We start from the raw sequence: 20,709 nt of genomic DNA on the forward strand, positions 1-20,709 counted from the left end.
GCTTACATCAATAGATATAAACAATTCACCAAAGTTTCATGGACATTGGTGAAAGCCTTTTTGAGTTATTGTCCGAAGTGTTAAAAATCACCCTTTTTTTATGAATAAAGCCCCATAAATCCAAAACTTAAAATCTGAAATTTATAAAAATTGAAAGGGAGCTTACATCAATAGATATAAACAATTCACCAAAGTTTCATGGACATTGGTGAAAGCCTTTTTGAGTTATTGTCCGAAGTGTTAAAAATCACCCTTTTTTTTATGAATAAAGCCCCATAAATCCAAAACTTAAAATCTGAAATTTATAAAAATTGAAAGGGAGCTTACATCAATAGATATAAACAATTCACCAAAGTTTCATGGACATTGGTGAAAGCCTTTTAGAGTTATTGTCCAAAGTGTTAAAATCCCCCTTTTTTTATGAATAAAGCCCCATAAATCCAAAACTTAAAATCTGAAATTAAAAAAAACCGAAAGGGAGCTTACGTCAATAGATATAAACAATTCACTTAAGTTTCATGGAAATTGGTGTAGGTGTTTTTGAGTTATTGTCCGAAGTGTGGACGACGGACGGACGGACGGACAACGGTATACCATAATACGTCCCGTCCCCGGCATATAAAAACAGCAAAATTTCTTAAAAAATTACCAATTGGAGGGCAGCAACCCAACAACCAGTTGTCCAATTCATTTGAATATTTCAGGGCAGATATATATTGACTTGATTAACAATTTAACTCCTTGTCAGATTTCCTCTAAATGTTTTGGTTTTTGAGTTATAAGCCAAAAACTGCATTTTACCCCTATCTTCTTTTTTTAGCCGTGGCGGCCATCTTGGTTGGTTGACCGGGTCAGGCCACACATTTTTTAAACTAGATACCCCAAAGATGATTGTGACCAACTTTGGATTAATTTGGCCCATTAGTTTCAGAGGAGAAGATTTTCGTAAAAGATTACTTAGATTTATGAACTAGAGGCTCTAAAGAGCCTGTGTCGCTCACCTTGGTCTTGTGCATATTAAACAATGGACACGGATAAATTCATGACATAATTGTGTTTTGGTGATAGTGATGTGTTTGTAGATCTTACTTTACTGAGCATTCTTGTTGCTACAATTATCTCTATCTATAATGAACTTGGCCCAGTAATTACAGTGGAAAATATTTTCAAAAAATTTACAAAAATTTATGAAAAATGTTAAAAATTAACTGTAAAGGGCAATAACTCCTTAAGGGGTCAATTGACTATTTTGGTCATGAAAAACTTATTTGTAGATCTTATTTTGCTGAACATTATTGCTGTATACAGTTTATCTCTATCTATAATAATATTCAAGATAATAACAAAAAACGGCAAAATTTCCTTAAAATTACCAATTCAGGACAGTAACCTAACAACGGGTTGTCCGATCCATGTGAAAACATCAGGGCAGATAGATCTTGACCTAATAAACAATTAAACCCTGTCAGATTTTCTCTTAATGCTTCGGTTTTTGAGTTATAAGCCAAAAACTGCATTTTACCCCTATGTTCTATTATTAGCTATGGCAGCCATTTTGGTTGATTGGCCAGGTCACGCCACACATTTTTTAAACAAGTTACCCCAATGATGATTGTGGCCAAGTTTAGTTTACTTTAATTTGGCCCAGTAGTTTCAGAGAAGAAGACTTTTGTAAAAGATTACTAAGATTTACGAAAAAAATGGTTAAAAATTGACTATAAAGGGCAATAACTCCTTCAGGGGTCAACTGACCATTTTGGTCATGCTGACTTATTTGTAAATCTTACTTTGCTGAACATAATTGCTGTTTACAGTTTATCTCTATCTATAATAATATTCAAGATAATAACCAAAAACAGCAAAATTTCCTTAAAATTACCAATTCAGGGGCAGCAACCCAACAACAGGTTGTCTGATTCATCTGAAAATTTCAGGACAGATAGATCTTGACCTGATAAACACTTTAACCAGATGTCAGATTTGCTTTAAATGCTTTGGTTTTTGAGTTATAAGCCAAAAACTGCATTTTACCCCTATGTTCTATTTTTAGCCATGGCGGCCATCTTGGTTGGTTGGCTGGGTCACGCCACACATTTTTTAAACTAGATATCCCAAAGATGATTGTGGCCAAGTTTGGATTAATTTGGCCCAGTTGTTTCAGAGGTGAAGATTTTTTTAAAAGATAACTAAGATTTACGAACTAGAGGCTCTAAAGAGCCTGTGTCGCTCACCTTGGTCTATGTGCATATTAAACAAATGACACAAATGGATTCATGACAAAATTGTATTTTGGTGATGGTGATGTGTTTGAAGTTCTTACTTTACTGAACATTCTTGCTTCTTACAATTATATCTATAATGAACTTTGCCCATTAGTAACAGAGAAAAATATTTGGTAAAAATTTACATAAATTTACCAAATTAATGAAAATTGTTAAAAATTGACTATAAAGGGCAATAACTCCTTAAGGGGTCAATTGACCATTTAGGTCATGTGGACTTATTTGTAGATCTTACTTTGATGAACATTATTGCTGTTTACAGTTTATCGCTATCTATAATAGTATTCAAGATAACCAAAAACAGCAAAATTTCTTTAAAAATTACCAATTGGAGGGCAGCAACCCAACAACCAGTTGTCCAATTCATTTGAATATTTCAGGGCAGATATATATTGACTTGATTAACAATTTAACTCCTTGTCAGATTTCCTCTAAATGATTTGGGTTTCAGAGTTGTAAGCAAAAAACTACATTTTACCCCTGTTCTATTTTTAGCCGTGGTGGCCATCTTGGTTGGATGGCCAGGTCATCGGACACATTTTTCAAACAAGGTACCTCAAAGATGATTGTGGCCAAGTTTGAATTAATTTGGCCCAGTAGTTTCAGAGGAGAAGATTTTTGTAAAAGATAACTAAGATTTACGAAAAATGGTTAAAAATTGACTATAAAGGGCAATAACTCCTAAAGGGGTCAACTGACCATTTCGGTCATGTTGACTTATTTGTAAATCTTATTTTGCTGAACATTATTGCTGTTTACAGTTTATCTCTATCTATAATAATATTCAAGATAATAACCAAAAACGGCAAAAATTTCCTCAAAATTACCAATTCAGGGGCAGCAACCCAACAACCGATTGACCGATTCATCTGAAAATTTCAGGGCAGATAGATCTTGACCTGATAAACATTTTTACCCCATGTCAGATTTGCTCTAAATGCTTTGGTTTTTGAGTTATAAGCCAAAAACTGCATTTTACCCCTTTGTTCTATTTTTAGCCGTGGCGGCCATCTTGGTTGGTTGACCAGGTCATGCCACACATTTTTTAAACTAGATACCCTAAAGATGATTGTGGCAAAGTTTGGATTAATTTAGCCCAGTAGTTTCAGAGGAGAAGATTTTTGTAAAAGATTACTTTAATTAACGAAAAATGGTTAAAAATTGACTATAAAGGGCAATAACTCCTTAAGGGGTCAACTGACCATTTCGGTCATGTTGACTTATTTGTAAATCTAACTTTGCTGAACATTATTGCTGTTTACAGTTTATCTCTATCTATAATAATATTCAAGATAATAACCAAAAACGGTAAAAATTTCCTCAAAATTACCAATTCAGGGGCAGCAACCCAACAACAGGTTGACCGATTCATCTGAAAATTTCAGGGCAGATAGATCTTGACCTGATAAACATTTTTACCCCATGTCAGATTTGCTCTAAATGCTTTGGTTTTTGAGTTATAAGCCAAAAACTGCATTTTACCCCTATGTTCTATTTTTAGCCGTGGCGGCCATCTTGGTTGGTTGACCGGGTCACGCCACACATTTTTTAAACTAGATACCCCAATGATGATTGTGGCCAAGTTTGGTTTGATTTGGCCCAGTAGTTTCAGAGGAGAAGATTTTTGTAAAAGTTAACGACGACGGACGACGACGACGACGACGGACGACGGACACCGGACGACGGACGACGGACGACGGACGCCAAGTGATGAGAAAAGCTCACTTGGCCCTTCGGGCCAGGTGAGCTAAAAATGGTTAAAAATTGACTATAAAGGTCAATAACTCCTAAAGGGGTCAACTGACCATTTTGGTCATGTTGACTTATTTGTAAATCTTACTTTGCTGAACATTTTGCTGTTTACAGTCTATAATAATATTCAAGATAATAGCCAAAAACAGCAAAAATTCCCTAAAATTACCAGTTCAGGGGCAGCAACCCAATAACAGGTTGTCGGATTCATCTGAAAATTTGAGGGCAGATAGATCTTGACCTGATAAACAATTTTACCCCATGTCAGATTTGCTCTAAATGCTTTGGTTTTTGAGTAATAAGCCAAAAACTGCATTTTACCCCTATGTTCTATTTTTAGCCATGGCGGCCATCTTGGTTGGTTGGCCGGGTCACGCCACACATTTTTTTAAACTAGATACCCCAATGATGATTGTGGCCAAGTTTGGTTTTATTTGGCCCAGTAGTTTCAGAGGAGAAGATTTTTGTAAAAGTTAACGACGACGGACGACGGACGCCAAGTGATGGGAAAAGCTCACTTGGCCCTTTAGGCCAGGTGAGCTAAAAATGGTTAAAAATTGACTATAAAGGGCAATAACTCCCAAAGGGGTCAACTGACCATTTCGGTCATGTTGACTCATTTGTAAATCTAACTTTGCTGAACATTATTGCTGTTTACAGTTTATCTCGATCTATAATAATATTCAAGATTATAACCAAAAACAGCAAAATTTCCTCAAAATTACCAATTCAGGGGCAGCAACCCAACAACGGATTGACCGATTCATCTGAATATTTCAGGGCAGATAGATCTTGACCTGATAAACATTTTTACCCAACATCAGATTTCCTCTAAATGCTTTGGTTTTTGAGTTATAAGCCAAAAACTGCATTTTACCCCTATGTACTATTTTTAGCCGTGGCGGCCATCTTGGTTGGTTGACCGGGTCACGCCACACATTTCTTAAACTAGATACCCCAAAGATGATTGTGGTAAAGTTTGGATTAATTTGGCCCAGTAGTTTCAGAGGAGAAGATTTTTGTAAAAGATTACTTAGATTTATGAAAAATGGTTAAAAATTGACTATAAAGGGCAATAACTCCTAAAGGGGTCAACTGACCATTTCGGTCATGTTGACTTATTTCTAAATCTAACTTTGCCGAACATTATTGCTGTTTACAGTTTATCTCTATCTATAATAATATTCAAGATAATAACCAAAAACAGCAAAATTTCCTCAAAATTACCAATTCAGGGGCAGCAACCCAACAACGGGTTGAATGATTCATCTGAAAAGGAGAAGATTTTTGTAAAAGTTAACGACGACGGACGCCGACGACGCCGACAGACGCCAAGTGATGAGAAAAGCTCACTTGGCCCTTTGGGCCAGGGGAGCTAAAAAATTTGGGATGACATCTTAGTGAAATTGTGCCATCAATATAATGGTAAAATTTACATTCTCTGAAGTTCAAAATTTGTAACTTATTCTTTATTCAATATTCTTTTAGAGAAAGATGAATCATCACCACAGAAATTCATAATTGTTGAAATTTTAATGATAAAAAAGCAAAGACTTGCCTTTATGGATGGCACCAAGCTTTGATTTAAATTCTTCAAAGATAAATAAAGAAAACTGGAAAGACATCTGAAACTTGTCAAAATCAAAAAGGAGACTGTCTTGTAGTAACTAATTCACCTCTTTATCAATGGTTATCCATAAAAAAAATTGAACAAAATTTTACAAAAGATAAATGCTAATTGCAAGATTTTTATGAAAGTATTATGAACAAAAACAAACTATTTTCATACAATATCAGGTAACATGGTATACAACTAAATATCAAAATAGAATCACCTCTTCCTCTGCATCTTTCTTGTTAGACCAGGCTGTATGACCCTCCTGCCATAGAAACTCTCTGGTTCTAAGAAATGGTTGTGGATGTTTGAACTCCCACCTCTGTAATGATAAATGATACACTATTTACACTTAGTTTAAACATATTTATTTATAGTGGATTGGGAAACAAGTTTTGCAACTTATATTAATCTCTTTCCACTTTGCGGGTGCGAGTGTTGCCTTGTAGCGGCATTAGCCTACTCTTTTTTCAAAATCCACAAGGGTGTCTTTTACGTGCAAGAGATATGGTTCTCACTTAACACGGATCAGCCATTTATCCCTTCCGACGGACTATCATCGTTTCCTCAAGACCATACTCGCAAATGGTGTCAAGGGAGAGCCGAAAATTCAGTTCCTTACACTTGCACTATTTACTTCAATTAACTATACAAACATCTTTTTACAACAGAAATTGAAAAAAAGTTATATCTATAGTATATGAATAGTGACAAAAATAATTTAAAAAAATCATGCTTATAAAACAGCTAAAATCCACATATAATAAACAGACTGACCAAATGGTCAAAACTTTCCAAAATGGTATCAAAATTTTTTTGGGGACCAGTATTTCTATTTTGTAGTTAAATAAATAATTCAATAACATATGTATTTACCACAACATTACACCACTGATTGAGCTTCAATGGAAGATCTCGGTGAGATTTTATCCATTTGGCATAAGATGGGTACATCACAGTTTCACTTGTTGGTCTTATAGCTATTGGTTCTGCTAATTCAGATTTTCCAGATCTAGTTACCCAGGCAACCTGAAACGAAACAGTAATAACAAAAAGTTAACTACCTGCTCCCTTTAGAAAGGTGAAAAGTAAACAAAATAAGCATTTATGTCAGAAAAATAGGTTGATAGATGTATGGTGTGAACAACAGATATTACTTGTAAAAGCGGACAAACTGAATGTTTGTTTGCATCATTCCCAAACCCTCCATAATAAAGTTTTGACAGTTATTTCCCCTTACTTCTAAAAAGTTAGGTACAGAAAACCATCAACATTTTGAAGATTACTTTCAGGCACATGCCTGAGTGAGGCTACTTGTTTTTTTATAAATTGATTGGCCAAAATAATGCCTGATTTATACCCTGTTCTTGATATTTTTTTTGGTCCAAAATAGTTCCTGTATCACACACTCTGTCCCTTACATTGGCCAAATTAATCCCTCATTTTATCTTCTGAACCTTGCTTACCTCTGGGGCAAAGTCTTCTATATGAGCTTTCTCTCTCTCCAATGCTGCATGGGACACAAACATTGGAAAATATGTATTCTCCACTCCTAGTTTCTTTATCTCTGTATCAAAGAATTCCTTAATACACTCCCATATAGAATATGACCATGGTCGGAGAATGTAACAACCGCTTACATCATAATATTCTATCAACTCAGCTTTTTGAATGACCTGCAAACATATATCAAACAAACAAAATAAAATAATTTAAAATATCAGAAAATTGCAAATCCATAGTAAAATGTCACCTGCTATTAACTGTCTCATTCAATACAATTTATGATACTAGTATGTAACATTTAACATTATATTTAGAAAAGGCAAGGAAATTAAGAGTTGAAATGAATAAAGAATATTTAGAACTCACCTGTGAATACCAATCAGATAAATTCTCTTCTTTCTTGGCTTCTAAACCTAACCTGTAAAAATAAAATAATTACTACAAAAAAGATAATGCCAAAATATAAAGTAATACATGTATTGATATATGGATATTTCTGGCTGAGAATAGAGGATCACAGAATGTATATTTAGAGGTAGTGTGTATGTATACCAGAGCATAAATGATCACTTCAAGACCTTATACCAAAAGTAAAGAAAAGTTTTAGGAACATTTTCCTTGTACAATGAGTGTTGTAAAATTTCAAACTATTAGAAAACAGGAAGTGGCTACCCAGCAGATGTAAAAATTGCCCTAATTGCAACCAGATGATCCGCATGGACCGCAGAGGTCGAACCCTGAACAGGGTCACAACATTCAAGCTGGATACAGCTCTGAATTTGGATTGTGATTAAATAGTTGACACAACATAGGTTTCTGACACAGAATGAATGTGGTCTAATGAACTTAAATTTTTTTTTTGCTTTTGAGAAATTCACTATGCTGTTGAATATTAATCCTCTCAAAAAAAAAATATTTGAAGAAATTTCTTTTAATTAATTTCTGGAATCTGAATTGAGAAAAATTGACCCCCCCCCCCTATTTTTAATTCACCTCCCCTTTTCCCTTTTCCAAAAAATGATCTCAATTCAAACTTCTAATGGAGTTTGCAACAATAACTACTCATTTAATTACATCATAAAATATCAAAATATAAAATGTTATACAGTCATGGTTAAAATTAATATTAATTAATAGTAACTTCTAAAAAAATAAATGGGGAATGTGTCCAAAGGAACACAGATGATGCCCCAGCTAGCATATAATGTTATAAAGGGACATAACTCAAGAACTGTAAAAGTGAAGCTGCCAAAAATTGAACTTAAACTGAGTTTAGAAGTAATAAGCATTATTGTGTACACATTTCATTAAATTTAGTTGAGACAAACTTAAGTTAAGAGAACAGAAACTAAAATTCTTCAATTTTTCCATTTGTAAAGGGGCATAACCCTAGAATGGTAATCAAAGTGCTTGTAATCACTGAATGATAAAGACTGCTTTAATTTATCAGTTGGTAGTAAAGTGAATATTGCATTGTATATCGTATATAGCATTGATTTAAGTTGATTCAACTTCTATTCTGGACAAGGAAAGATAACTCCAATTTTCAAAGAAGATTTCATAAAGCATTGGTTTTAGGTGATTCAACAACAATTCTGGACAAAGAAAGATAACTCCAATTTATTGTCTTGAAACTACAAAAATGCTTGTTTTTGGCCCCTTTTTCCTAGACTGTTTGCCCCATAATCCACAAAATATATCCCAACCTTCTACTTATGGTATTGAACATTGTGGTACAATATCAGAACAATTGAAATACTCATACACAACTTTTTGTACTGACACTAGATAAATGCTTATTTTGGGCCCCTTTGGACCCCTAATTCCTAAACCTTGAGACCATAACCCCCAAAATCAATCCCAAGCTTCCTTTTGTGGTTATAAACATTGTGTTAAAATTTAATGGATTTCTGTTCACCAATACCAAAGTTATTATCCGGAAACCATCCGTCTTCGGACGATGCTGAAGACAACGACGATGACATGATACCAATACACAATCGCAAAAATTTTGCGGTCATATAAAAACTGAACATTATGAAGCTGCAAACCAAATAAATATTTTCATTAGAAACTTAGATGAAAAATTTCTTTCTGAAAGACAGAGTCGAGCAGTTACTAGACAATAATAATACCTTGTTATTTTCTTGTGGTCTTTTTGACTATCATCTTGAACTGGTTTTTTAGTTTCCTGTTTGGTTTCTTTGTTAGGTTTCTTATCCTTCTTGTCCTTTTTGTCTTTCCTTCCACCACCTCCAGCCAGATCTTCCCCTGTCTGTTCTTTATACTTTTCCTTGAGACTTAACAATGTCTTCACTTCTTTATCTACTTCATCCTACAACAAGAATGTGTCCACAGTACACGGATGCCCCACTCGCACTATCATTTTCTATGTTTAGTGGACCGTGAAATTGGAATAAATTCTCTAATTTGGCATTAAAATTAGAATGATCTTATCAAAGGGAACATGTATACTAAGTTTCAAGTTGATTGGACTTCTACTTTATCAAAAACTACCTTGACCAAAAACTTTAACCTGAAATTTGCACTATCATTTTCTATGTTCAGTAAGCCGTAAAATTGGGGTAAAAACTATAATTTGGCTTTTAAATTAGAAAGATCATATCATAGGGCACATGTATACTAAGTTTCAAGTTGATTGGACTTCAACTTCATCAAAAACTACCTTGACCAAAAACTTTAACCTGAAATTTGTACTATCATTTTCTATGTTCAGTGAACCGTAAAATTGGGGTCAAAACTATAATTTGGCATTTAAATTAGAAAGATCATATCATAGGGCACATGTATACTAAGTTTCAAGTTGATTGGACTTCAACTTCATCAAAAACTACCTTGACCAAAAACTTTAACCTGAAATTTGCATCATTTTCTATGTTCAGTGAACCGTAAAATTGGGGTCAAAACTATAATTTGGCATTTAAATTAGAAAGATCATATCATAGGGCACATGTATACTAAGTTTCAAGTTGATTGGACTTCAACTTCATCAAAAACTACCTTAACCAAAAACTTTAACCTGAAGCGGGACAGACGGACGAACGAACAGACGGACGAACGAACAGACGGACGAACGGACGCACAGACCAGAAAACATAATGCCCCTCTACTATCGTAGGTGGGGCATAAAAAAACGACAGCTTATCAATTGGGGATTGAAAGGTTGTCGTAAACATCTATCTACTTACAGGTACAAAACATATATATAAATATAAAAAGATAAATACTCTTTCGGCTTGCTAATTGCCTAGCTAAAACAATGTTAGTGGAATATAAAAGAATGTAGTTCTTTGACTTTTTATTTTGTAGAAAGCTAAATAATTCTTAGTATTAACCTTGATAAAAGTAAATGCTTACACTTAATGAGTAGGTCAGGTCAATACAATATAATTTACCTTTGATGCTCCAGATGACTTCAACTTGCGGACTGTCTCACCCTGTGCATCTATCTGGGACTTGAGGTCTGAAGCATCTTTAGTAGTTGCTGGCATTTTCTCTGCAGTTGGAGTTGCAGTTGTTGGGGCTGGTTTCCAGTCTTTACCTGTAGCTGTTTTGTACTGGGCTTTCAGATCCAATAATATCTTCACATGTTCATCAATTTCTTTCTAAAAATAAAATACATATAAGGATAATTGGTGTAATTTTTACACTATTAAGTTTAACATTGTAACTGTGATGATTCATTATGCTGGGTCAGTCCTTAGTTTTTCTGTTGAATTTTGTAATATCATACTATGGATTCATTTATTTTCGTGGGTATCAATTTTTCGTGGATATATGATTTCTTGGTTGTGCCAATCTCAGTAGACAAAGCCTATTGAAAATATGATATCTGTTAAACATGTGAATTCGTGGTTCACCTGTACCCATGAAACCCACGAAAATGTGTATCCAACAAATAATAATGAATCCACAGTATGCAAGAACCAATATTTATGATCTTAAATATGCAAATCTAAAATAACTACACCCTCTTTTTATCTGCTGTTCTTTTTTAACAATGATGACAGCTGCAAAAGTACAATGTTTTACAAGTTTTTAGCCAGATTGCCATTTTATGCAGTTTGTTCATACTGTTTTGACCAAAATAAATTTGTAGTCAAAAGATGTATATGGATACACATTCTTAAAAGATATTAAGATTGTCCATGCATGTGGCCAATGTCATTTGATGCAAAATCTGTCAAAATTAAGGTAGTAAATTAAGTCAAAATTATGATTTTCTTCATGAGGTTGCCTAATTCTGACATCACAATGACATCCTAAGTGTTCTTATGCATTAGAGCTATACAGTATTGGTTTAACTCAATGATGAAACTTTTACAGTTGCCTATAATTGCTCACATCCACTTATTTGAACTTAGGTGGATAGTTGTCTCATCTTCAATCATATCACATCTCCTTACTTTTATAATGGTGTTTGATTTTATACAGGTCAGATATTTCTTGACTATTTTATCATCAAATGTTTACTTGCATCATTGATGTTGGATATTAAGGAATTTAAAGGATACTCCCTGAACCTATTCATTTATAAAGTGATACTTTTATTTAAAAAAAATAATTTTTGCATGTAAATGAGGAAAAATGAAAAATTTATGAAAAGTGCAGCAATAGTTACTATTTTAATCAAGTTATAATCACGTTTAAAAGAAATAGTTTTATGAATTTTCTATTTACTTTGTTTTTTTATTCAAAACCATACAAGCGAAAATTTTATTTTATATGCTTAATGAAATTATTTTACCTGAACAGACAGGAAAGCTGACCTGAATGACAAGAAAGTTGTGATCTAATTCTAACCCGAATAATTCTAACAGTTAAAGATATGACAAGAAACACAGACAAAAATATCTATGTTAAATTAGTTTATGAAATGAATGAAACATCATGTTGTTCAAGTCAAATGTTAACTAAATCTAAAAAATGTTTGGACTTTCGAAACTTTTGATCATTTATAACAAGTGTAATATTTTTTCTTTTACAAAAATCCAATCTTGAAATTTTCCAGAAAATAAAAAGCCGGTTCATCAGTTTGGAATGAAGTCAAATGAGATTTTTATGAAAAAGTCATCCTGCTTCCATGTTATCTGCTGTAACTAAAGCCTCTTTTTTTACATACAAATTTTATGTTAATTCAGTACAGAAGAGACATCATGTTTTCATTTTAATGAAGACTTTGAAATATTGTGTTAATAGTGAAATAGAGAAATCCATAGCTACAATAATTCATGTGATTAAATCTATACATGCTCCATTTATAAGAACTTCATTTCTTTTACATAATTTACACATGACATACCCTAGATTATTGAACAAAATACGACAATCTGTCACAAGTAAAGCTTTCATTCTCTTCACAAACATCCACATTATAGAACATTTGCTTAAGAATCTATAGGACTATTGAAAAAGAGAACCATGTTTAAGTTAAATAAATTAAGGAAAATACATTCATTTTAATAATAATCTGTATAAAAAGTACAAAGGAGGCAATCAAAATATTTCCATATTAAAAGGACAAATATTACCATCATAAATGTGAGATAAATATGAAATCACAAACAAAATAAAAAAAAGTATATAACAGAAAATTCAAGTATTTTTGCAGCCTGTAGAAGTTTCAAAGTTATTGGATTAATTTTTTTATGTCTATTAAAATGCAGTCATAAAATTACAGATGCTTGTATTGTTTTAGAAACATTGGACTTTTGATGTTTTTATTATGGAAATATAATTGGCTAGGCTTTTTAAATGTATTAGGAATTTCAGAGCCAATTTTTTAAAAATTTCATATCAATACAGGAATTTACCCAAAATAATTTCTACTTTTCAGGTACTGGTATATTAGCTGTTCTACTTCAAGAGATAGATAAATAGACCTCTTATCTATTCTTCAAATTACTTGAAACTTTCATTCATTCAACAAAAGGAAATGATATAAATAGTATAAATAGGTTAACATTACATTGTATTACATCACTATTTTTGTCAATGTACAACTTATCATAGCACCTGTCAATGTCCTCAGATGATTGCATCACCTCATTTCATATTCATATTAATTATTTGTAAACAAATCTTTATTTATCTCCCTTCAATATATCAAAATATTATGGATTTGACACATAAACATATCATAAAATACAAAAAAATGTTTATCTTAAATATTTGCATTTAAACCTATTTATTATCATAAAAAAATCTGAAATTAACTAAATATCTAATTTTACCTGCAGGAGATGTAAGATGTATCAGAAATCAATCCACGTGGCTAAATATTTTAATAGGATTGTAGGTCAAAGTTAGGAGTTGTAAGTTTAAAGTTATAAATAGACCAGGCATGTTTTATAAATTAAAATGTACTAAAATCAATGGAAAAACTATCAAAGATTCATAAAGAATTAATTTGTTTATAAAGGAATGACCAAAAAATAATATCAATTAACATATTAAATAACTCTTTACTTATAAACTATCTTAACTGGATCCATCTGACAATAAAATATTTTCAAATGAAAAACTATACTTGCTTGTTGATTTCCTGTTCTGCAAACTGATACTTTTAACTACTTATAACAGAGAAGCAAATGCCATGAGAAACAAATATCTATGATTCATGCAATGAGGCTTGCAATGTAATTAGTAATATATAATCAGTTTTTAATCGAAACCTTCATAAAATTGAGGGAAAAGAGGAATATGTCATAGAGACCGCAACCTGATCAAAGAGCAGAAAACATGTACATATGTGTAATTCTGTAATTTTCCAATTTACAAAGGGGACAAACTCAAGAATTAGGAGAGAGACGCTACCTGAATTCCATCTTGATCCATTTTGTTTTGTAAAAAGCAATGTGTATAAGTTTTATAAGATTTTGTGGAAAAAACCTAAAGTTAGAGTGTAGAACAATAGCTTAAGCAATTTTCAATTAAAAAAGGTACACCTGGAGAGAACAGTAAAAATGAAGCCACCCAAATTCAAACTTGATCTGTGTTTGGTAGTTATAAGCATTGTGTATCAGTTTCATAACATTGGGTAGAAGAAAACTAAAGTTAGAGAATGGAAATTAATTTCAGGCCGTATAGCCAGACATATGGATGGACATGCAGACAGACAAGGGCAAAATGTAATGCCTCCTGCACCAGTAAATCAAAGCGCTATCCAGACTACCATAATTAATAAGTGATAATTTTAGAAGTCTGGTTTTTCTTATTATTGAACTCATCTAAGACTTAACTTTAAAATAAAGGTTTTACTAAAAGTATAACATAAACAACAATCCATATAAATGAGTTCAAGAGCAGATGGACCCTGCCAGCAAGACATGTAAAATTTACACTCATTCTATACACTAAACATTGTTGATCTATAACTTATACATGTAGTACATGAGAAACTGACCCAAATAAAAAACTGAACATTGACTAATGGGCCATAAAAATGAAGTCAAGGTCACATAAAACCATGTTTGAAAGACATGTACTCCTTATAATGATTTCATACACAGGTTTGAGTTGACTTATTACTTATACATGAAGTATCAGAGAAACAATTTTAATCATGGAAATTTCAATGAGGTTTAGGTCAGACAAACCTTGCCACAAGGACATGCATATCTTACAATCATTCCATACACCGAATAAAGTTTACCTATTGTTTATCGTATCTGAAATAACATCCTTACAACAAAAGCTTAATATTGACCTAGGAACCATGAAAAGGGGGCAAGATCAGCTGAACCCTGCCAGATAGACATTCACACTTCAGAATCATTCCATACACCAAATATAGTTGACATATTATTGCTTAAAGTATTTGAAATAAAGGCTTAATCACACAAGCTTAACCTGGATCATGGATTTATAAAATTAGATTAGGAGAACTCTGACTGTCTGAAAATTAATATGACAAAAAACTATACAATGCACGCGTCACATCTTTTTGTGAGAGAGCACTTACAATATTAATTTTCAATTTAAATTATGTCTCCAAATAGTACTAACCCAATTAAATATATGAGAGACACTTATTTTTGAAAACAACAAGAATGTGTCCATAGTTCACGGATACCCCACTCCCACTTTTTTCATTTTCTATGTTCAGTGGATCGTGAAACTGGGGGTAAAATTTCTAATTTGGCTTTAAATTAGAAATATCATATCATAGGGAACATGTGTAGTTTCAAATTGATTAGACTTCACCTTCATTAAAAAAATACCTTGACCAAAAGCTTTAACCTGAAGTGGGACAAACAAATGAAGTAACAGACCAAAAAACATAAGCCCCTAGGTGGGGCATAAAAATATGACCTATGACTTAAATTTCATTAAGCTCCAAAGAGAAATGCAGTAGAATAATGCTTAGAAGCAAGAGAAGAAAATAATTTACCACCTATGATCAATTTATAAAACAAATATCCTGATAATGATTGTTGCCAAGTTTGGTCTCATTCAGTGGATATTGCTGGCAACTGACACCAAGTGATAGGAATAGCTCACTCTAGCCCTTTAGGCCAAATGAACTTATATTGCTAGCAGGTTCCATAGAACCATGTGTCTGCAGTGGCAGATCCAGAACTTTTCATAAGATGACTGACCTAAGGGGGGCCACTTCAGTCATGCTTCAGTGATTCCCTATATAATCAACCAAATTTATTCTACAAAAAAAGGGTGGGCTGGCCCCCCACCTTTGGATACGCCTATGATCATGAACATTTGATATACAGCTTTACAGATGTACAGTTTATATACAGCTTTTCAGATGCACATTTGATATACATATTTAGAACTGTACATCAAGTTTATTTGTACTGAAGTAGCTATATAAAGGGGCATACCTCTAACAGTTGAGTGACGTAATGCCCAAATTCCATTTTGATTGAGTATAAGTTTCATAAACTTATCGCAGAGATACTTGCCTATTTGTTATTATTATAATTCAACTGTTGACATTCAAATTGCAATACTTATACATGCAAGTAATGCAAATATTCAAATTCAATGGACTATGAAGGAAAGTAAAGGGCAATCAATATTCATGGAAATGCCAATACAAAACTTCAAAATACCATTGACTTTTCATAAGTCGTTCCCTTTAAACAAACTTTACCTAAATACAAATATTAAGTTGTCCTAATCACAAACTAATACATATTAACAAAGCAAAAGTTTCAAAATCATTAAAGTTTCTATGTCAATGACATTACTGAGGAGGCAGGGTCAAATAATTTACATCAAAATGAGATATACCAATGCTTATACAACTGCATACCAAATATCATTGACCTACCACTTGTGGTTCCCCATAAACTCACTTAATCACAAATTATTATTGATGCTGCTGGCTGACATAGCCAGTTTACCCAAGTCTACCTTTTTGATTCGATCAAGTGAGACAAAAATGTAGAAGATTTGTGAGTTCCCAGTTATTACTCAGGGCTTATCCATAGAAACATGCAGGGGGACACAGGGAATGCATTCTCTGCTGAGAATAGGCGTTAAAGACTTATTTTTTCAAAGAAAATACAAGAGAAAGTCCTAAATTGCCTTTATAGATGGTAACCACATTTTCAAAGTGCCTTTCTGTGGTATCATGAATGTATCAAAGAAACCACCTTTATATGAAGTTAAATCATCAGGGTAAAGTGCTGACATCTAAGAGACTGTGATTGAGGATTAAGTGACAATGAACTAAACTTAACACATAAAATGATTTCAGAAATATCAATTTGTCCTGTTTTGTACTACAATTACATTTTTCTTATCTCTCTTTAGATTAAACCCTGTGTAGCTGCATTAATCTAAATTGATTAAAATACAATATACAATCCAAGCTATATAACTCTGTTCGAATGCATAGTTCAAACTTACTGTGGATTCATTAGTATTAATTGGATATCAAGTTTCGATCATTTCTTGGGTACATGACAGAGATGTTAGGCTTACAATCATTCCATTCACCAAATATAGTTGACTTATTGTCTATATTCTCTTAAAAGAGGCCACTACAACTTAACACTGACCAATGAACTGAGACATGTTCATCTGACAATCATTCTATACACCACATATGTGTTAGACCTTCTGCTTATAGAATCTAGAAACCAACCTAATCACATAACTTTAATCTTTAACCCATACTAGAACACACCCGTGATATCGCGGGTCCGTGACTGAAATAAAGTATATAACTATGCCTAGGCCTTAATTTAGTATTGGTATTGTCATGCCAATTATAAGATACACAGTTTTCTCTGCTTTCAAATCTTTCTGTTTGAACCCGTTTGACCTGGAACTTATCAATTATTGGTAATATTAATTATTTGGAAAGCAAAAGTTCCTGGAATGGAGTATTTTTTAATCAACAGCATTGTCCTATAAAGTTGACTTCTTTGATTCGCTGTTTAACGTTATGCCCGCTAACAAATTGAAAACTGTACCTATACGCCTTATTTTAAGTCCAGATTTTTAGTATTCGTATTGTTATCTTAGAAAGTCTTTCTGATTAAAATACCATAGGGAACAATTTGACAATGATTGAATTTAGTAGTGTCAACCCTGTGATAAATATTACAATAGAGAACAATTTGACAATGATCGAATTTAGTAGTGTCAACCCTCTGATTATGACCTGTGTATATAGCAAAATCAAATACACCGTTTGGTGGTGCGCCTGTCAGATGCGGAACCCGTACAGATAAGGTAATAGGTAACAGGTGAATATACTATTGGTATCGATATCGGATTCGACCCGGAACTTGTTAATTATTGGCAATATTAACAAGTGAAACTGCGAGCTACTGCTCACTGATGATACCCCCGCCGCAAGTGGATAATATTAATAGTGTAAAAATATGGAAGTGTTCGGTAAACAGGAAGTTGTCGAGTGATGAATCTGAAAACGCATCACATGGTATAGCTAACTTATAAAAATCCTGAAACCAAATTTCAGAAATCCTTGTATTGTAGTTCCTGAGAAAAATGTGACGAAAATTTTCAACTTGGCCATCATGTGTAAAATCATACAAGTGTTCGGTAAACAGGAAGCTGTCGAGTGATGAATCTGAAAACGCATCACACGGTATAGCTGACTTATATAAATCCTGAAACCAAATTTCAGAAATCCTTGTATTGTAGTTCCTGAGAAAAATGTGACGAAAATTTTCAACTTGGCTATCATGTGTAAAATCAGACAAGTGTTCGGTAAACAGGAAGTTGTCAAGTGATGAATCTGAAAACGCATCACACGGTATGGCTGACATATATAAATGTTGATACCAAATTACAGAAAGGGTGGATGTGTAGTTACTGAGAAAAATGTGACGAAAGTTTCATGGGACGGACTGACTGACGGACGGACTGATGGACGGACAGACAGAGGTAAAACAGTATACCCCCCCTTTTTTAAAGCGGGGGTATAATTAAATGGAAAACAAAAGGGTCTGGAGTGGTGTAATTTTTAATCTACACCATTGTCCTATATTAGCTATATATAAAGTTGAATTCTTTGATTCGTCGTTTTTACCCGATGACGGCTGACAAATTGGACCTCGTTATTTTAATAGTATTATAGATACAAATAATAAGTGAGAAATTTACATGACACAACAGCTATCCATTAAAATGAAGTCAAGAACAATGTACATATGACAGACCGAAATATCATATCATGAGGTATCTGTATCCATGTCTTTCACCTTCTGCAATATATAGCTTTATATGAATAGGTAAGGCTGCTGCTATCGCCATTTCTAATGGTTAGTAATCCTACCATTCTACTTGCATTGTAGGCGAGACAAAAATCAATTAAATAAACATTCATACAAAACATGCATTTAACGTCAACACTGTTAAATTAAAAACATTTTGAGCACCCATTTTGTTTGAAGGTGTTTTATAGTACTGAAAGAGACATTACCTTTGCTGCTTTACTAGACTTCAACTGCCGGATTTTATCACCCTGGGCAACTATTCTGTTATTGATATCATCACCAGACCCTCCTGTGGATGATGCAGCTGGTGGTGCTCCAGTGGAAGGAGGTACGCATCCTGGTTTCCAGTCAGAACCAGTAGCAGTTTTGTATTCAGCTTTCAATGCAAGTAGCGCCTTCACTGCTACATCGATGTCAGCCTATTTAAAATAAAACAATGTTTTTTTACAATTTTTTCAGTCAAAGCAAACCTTCACATATTTGGGAATTCTGTGTTGGGTTCCTTTGTCATTGAGATTTTCTCTAGGTACATAATAATTCGTAAGAGATGATTTTTTGTGGATTTTGAACATGTGAACCATGAATTTGAATGCTCAATGGAATACAAATTACATAAAGGCTTGTAGGCAGCGTAAGTGATAACATGAAATCAAGTATCCACCACTGACATGCAATTATTCTAGAATACGTTTTCTGTGAATTGAAGAATACTATACTCATACACTATCGTACTCAAAGAGATCTTACCTTAGATGCTTTATCTGATTTCAACTGTCTGACTTTATCACCCTGGGCTGATATTTTGTCATTGATATCAACAGCAGCTCCTCCATTGGATGCTGCAGCTGGTGCAGCTCCTGTGGAAGCAGGAACACAGCCTGGTTTCCAGTCAGAACCAGTAGCAGTTTTGTAGTCAGCTTTCAATGCCAGGAGAGCCTTTACTGCTGTGTCAATGTCAGCCTATTTCAAAACATGATAATTTTAGTTTTTAGCATTAACTGTATATTCTATCATTGCAAACTTTCAAATAGTTGGTATTCATGTGTTGTTAAGTTATCTGTTTTTGAACATTTATTCAATATACTTTGAATCAAAGAAAACAAGTGAAACTGCGAGCTACTGCTCACTGATGATACCCCCGCCGCAAGTGGATAATATTAATAGTGTAAAAATATGCAAGTGTTCGGTAAACAGGAAGTTGTCGAGTGATGAATCTGAAAACGCATCACACAGTATAGCTGACTTATATAAATCCTGAAACCAAATTTCAGAAATCCTTGTATTGTAGTTCCTGAGAAAAATGTGACGAAAATTTTCAACTTGGCTATCATGTGTAAAATCATACAAGTGTTCGGTAAACAGGAAGTTGTCGAGTGATGAATCTGAAAACGCATCACACGGTATAGCTGACTTATATAAATCCTGAAACCAAATTTCAGAAATCCTTGTATTGTAGTTCCTGAGAAAAATGTGACGAAAATTTTCAACTTGGCTATCATGTGTAAAATCATACAAGTGTTCGGTAAACAGGAAGTTGTCGAGTGATGAATCTGAAAACGCATCACACGGTATAGCTGACTTATATAAATCCTGAAACCAAATTTCAGAAATCCTTGTATTGTAGTTCCTGAGAAAAATGTGACGAAAATTTTCAACTTGGCTATCATGTGTAAAATCATACAAGTGTTCGGTAAACAGGAAGTTGTCGAGTGATGAATCTGAAAACGCATCACACGGTATAGCTGACTTATATAAATCCTGAAACCAAATTTCAGAAATCCTTGTATTGTAGTTCCTGAGAAAAATGTGACGAAAATTT

General features: G+C 33.4%; 1 protein-coding gene across 2 annotated transcripts in view; it reads right to left on the reverse strand.

Annotated features, from left to right (window-relative positions):
• LOC143067311 (bifunctional glutamate/proline--tRNA ligase-like) overlaps window positions 1–20,709 on the reverse strand; it is a 56,166-nt gene that overhangs the window by 11,831 nt on the left and 23,626 nt on the right. For both annotated transcript variants that reach the window (XM_076240462.1, XM_076240461.1), the window contains 8 exons: window positions 19,638–19,850; window positions 19,097–19,309; window positions 10,572–10,781; window positions 9,291–9,490; window positions 7,522–7,573; window positions 7,116–7,325; window positions 6,526–6,678; window positions 5,870–5,971 (listed from right to left, as the gene is read on the reverse strand). In XM_076240462.1, coding sequence (XP_076096577.1) covers window positions 5,870–5,971; window positions 6,526–6,678; window positions 7,116–7,325; window positions 7,522–7,573; window positions 9,291–9,490; window positions 10,572–10,781; window positions 19,097–19,309; window positions 19,638–19,850 — 1,353 coding nt within the window. The remainder of the gene's footprint in view (window positions 1–5,869; window positions 5,972–6,525; window positions 6,679–7,115; window positions 7,326–7,521; window positions 7,574–9,290; window positions 9,491–10,571; window positions 10,782–19,096; window positions 19,310–19,637; window positions 19,851–20,709) is intronic.

Source organism: Mytilus galloprovincialis, chromosome 3 (genome assembly GCF_965363235.1).
Source record: "Mytilus galloprovincialis chromosome 3, xbMytGall1.hap1.1, whole genome shotgun sequence".
In the NCBI taxonomy this organism is placed as follows: domain Eukaryota; kingdom Metazoa; phylum Mollusca; class Bivalvia; order Mytilida; family Mytilidae; genus Mytilus; species Mytilus galloprovincialis.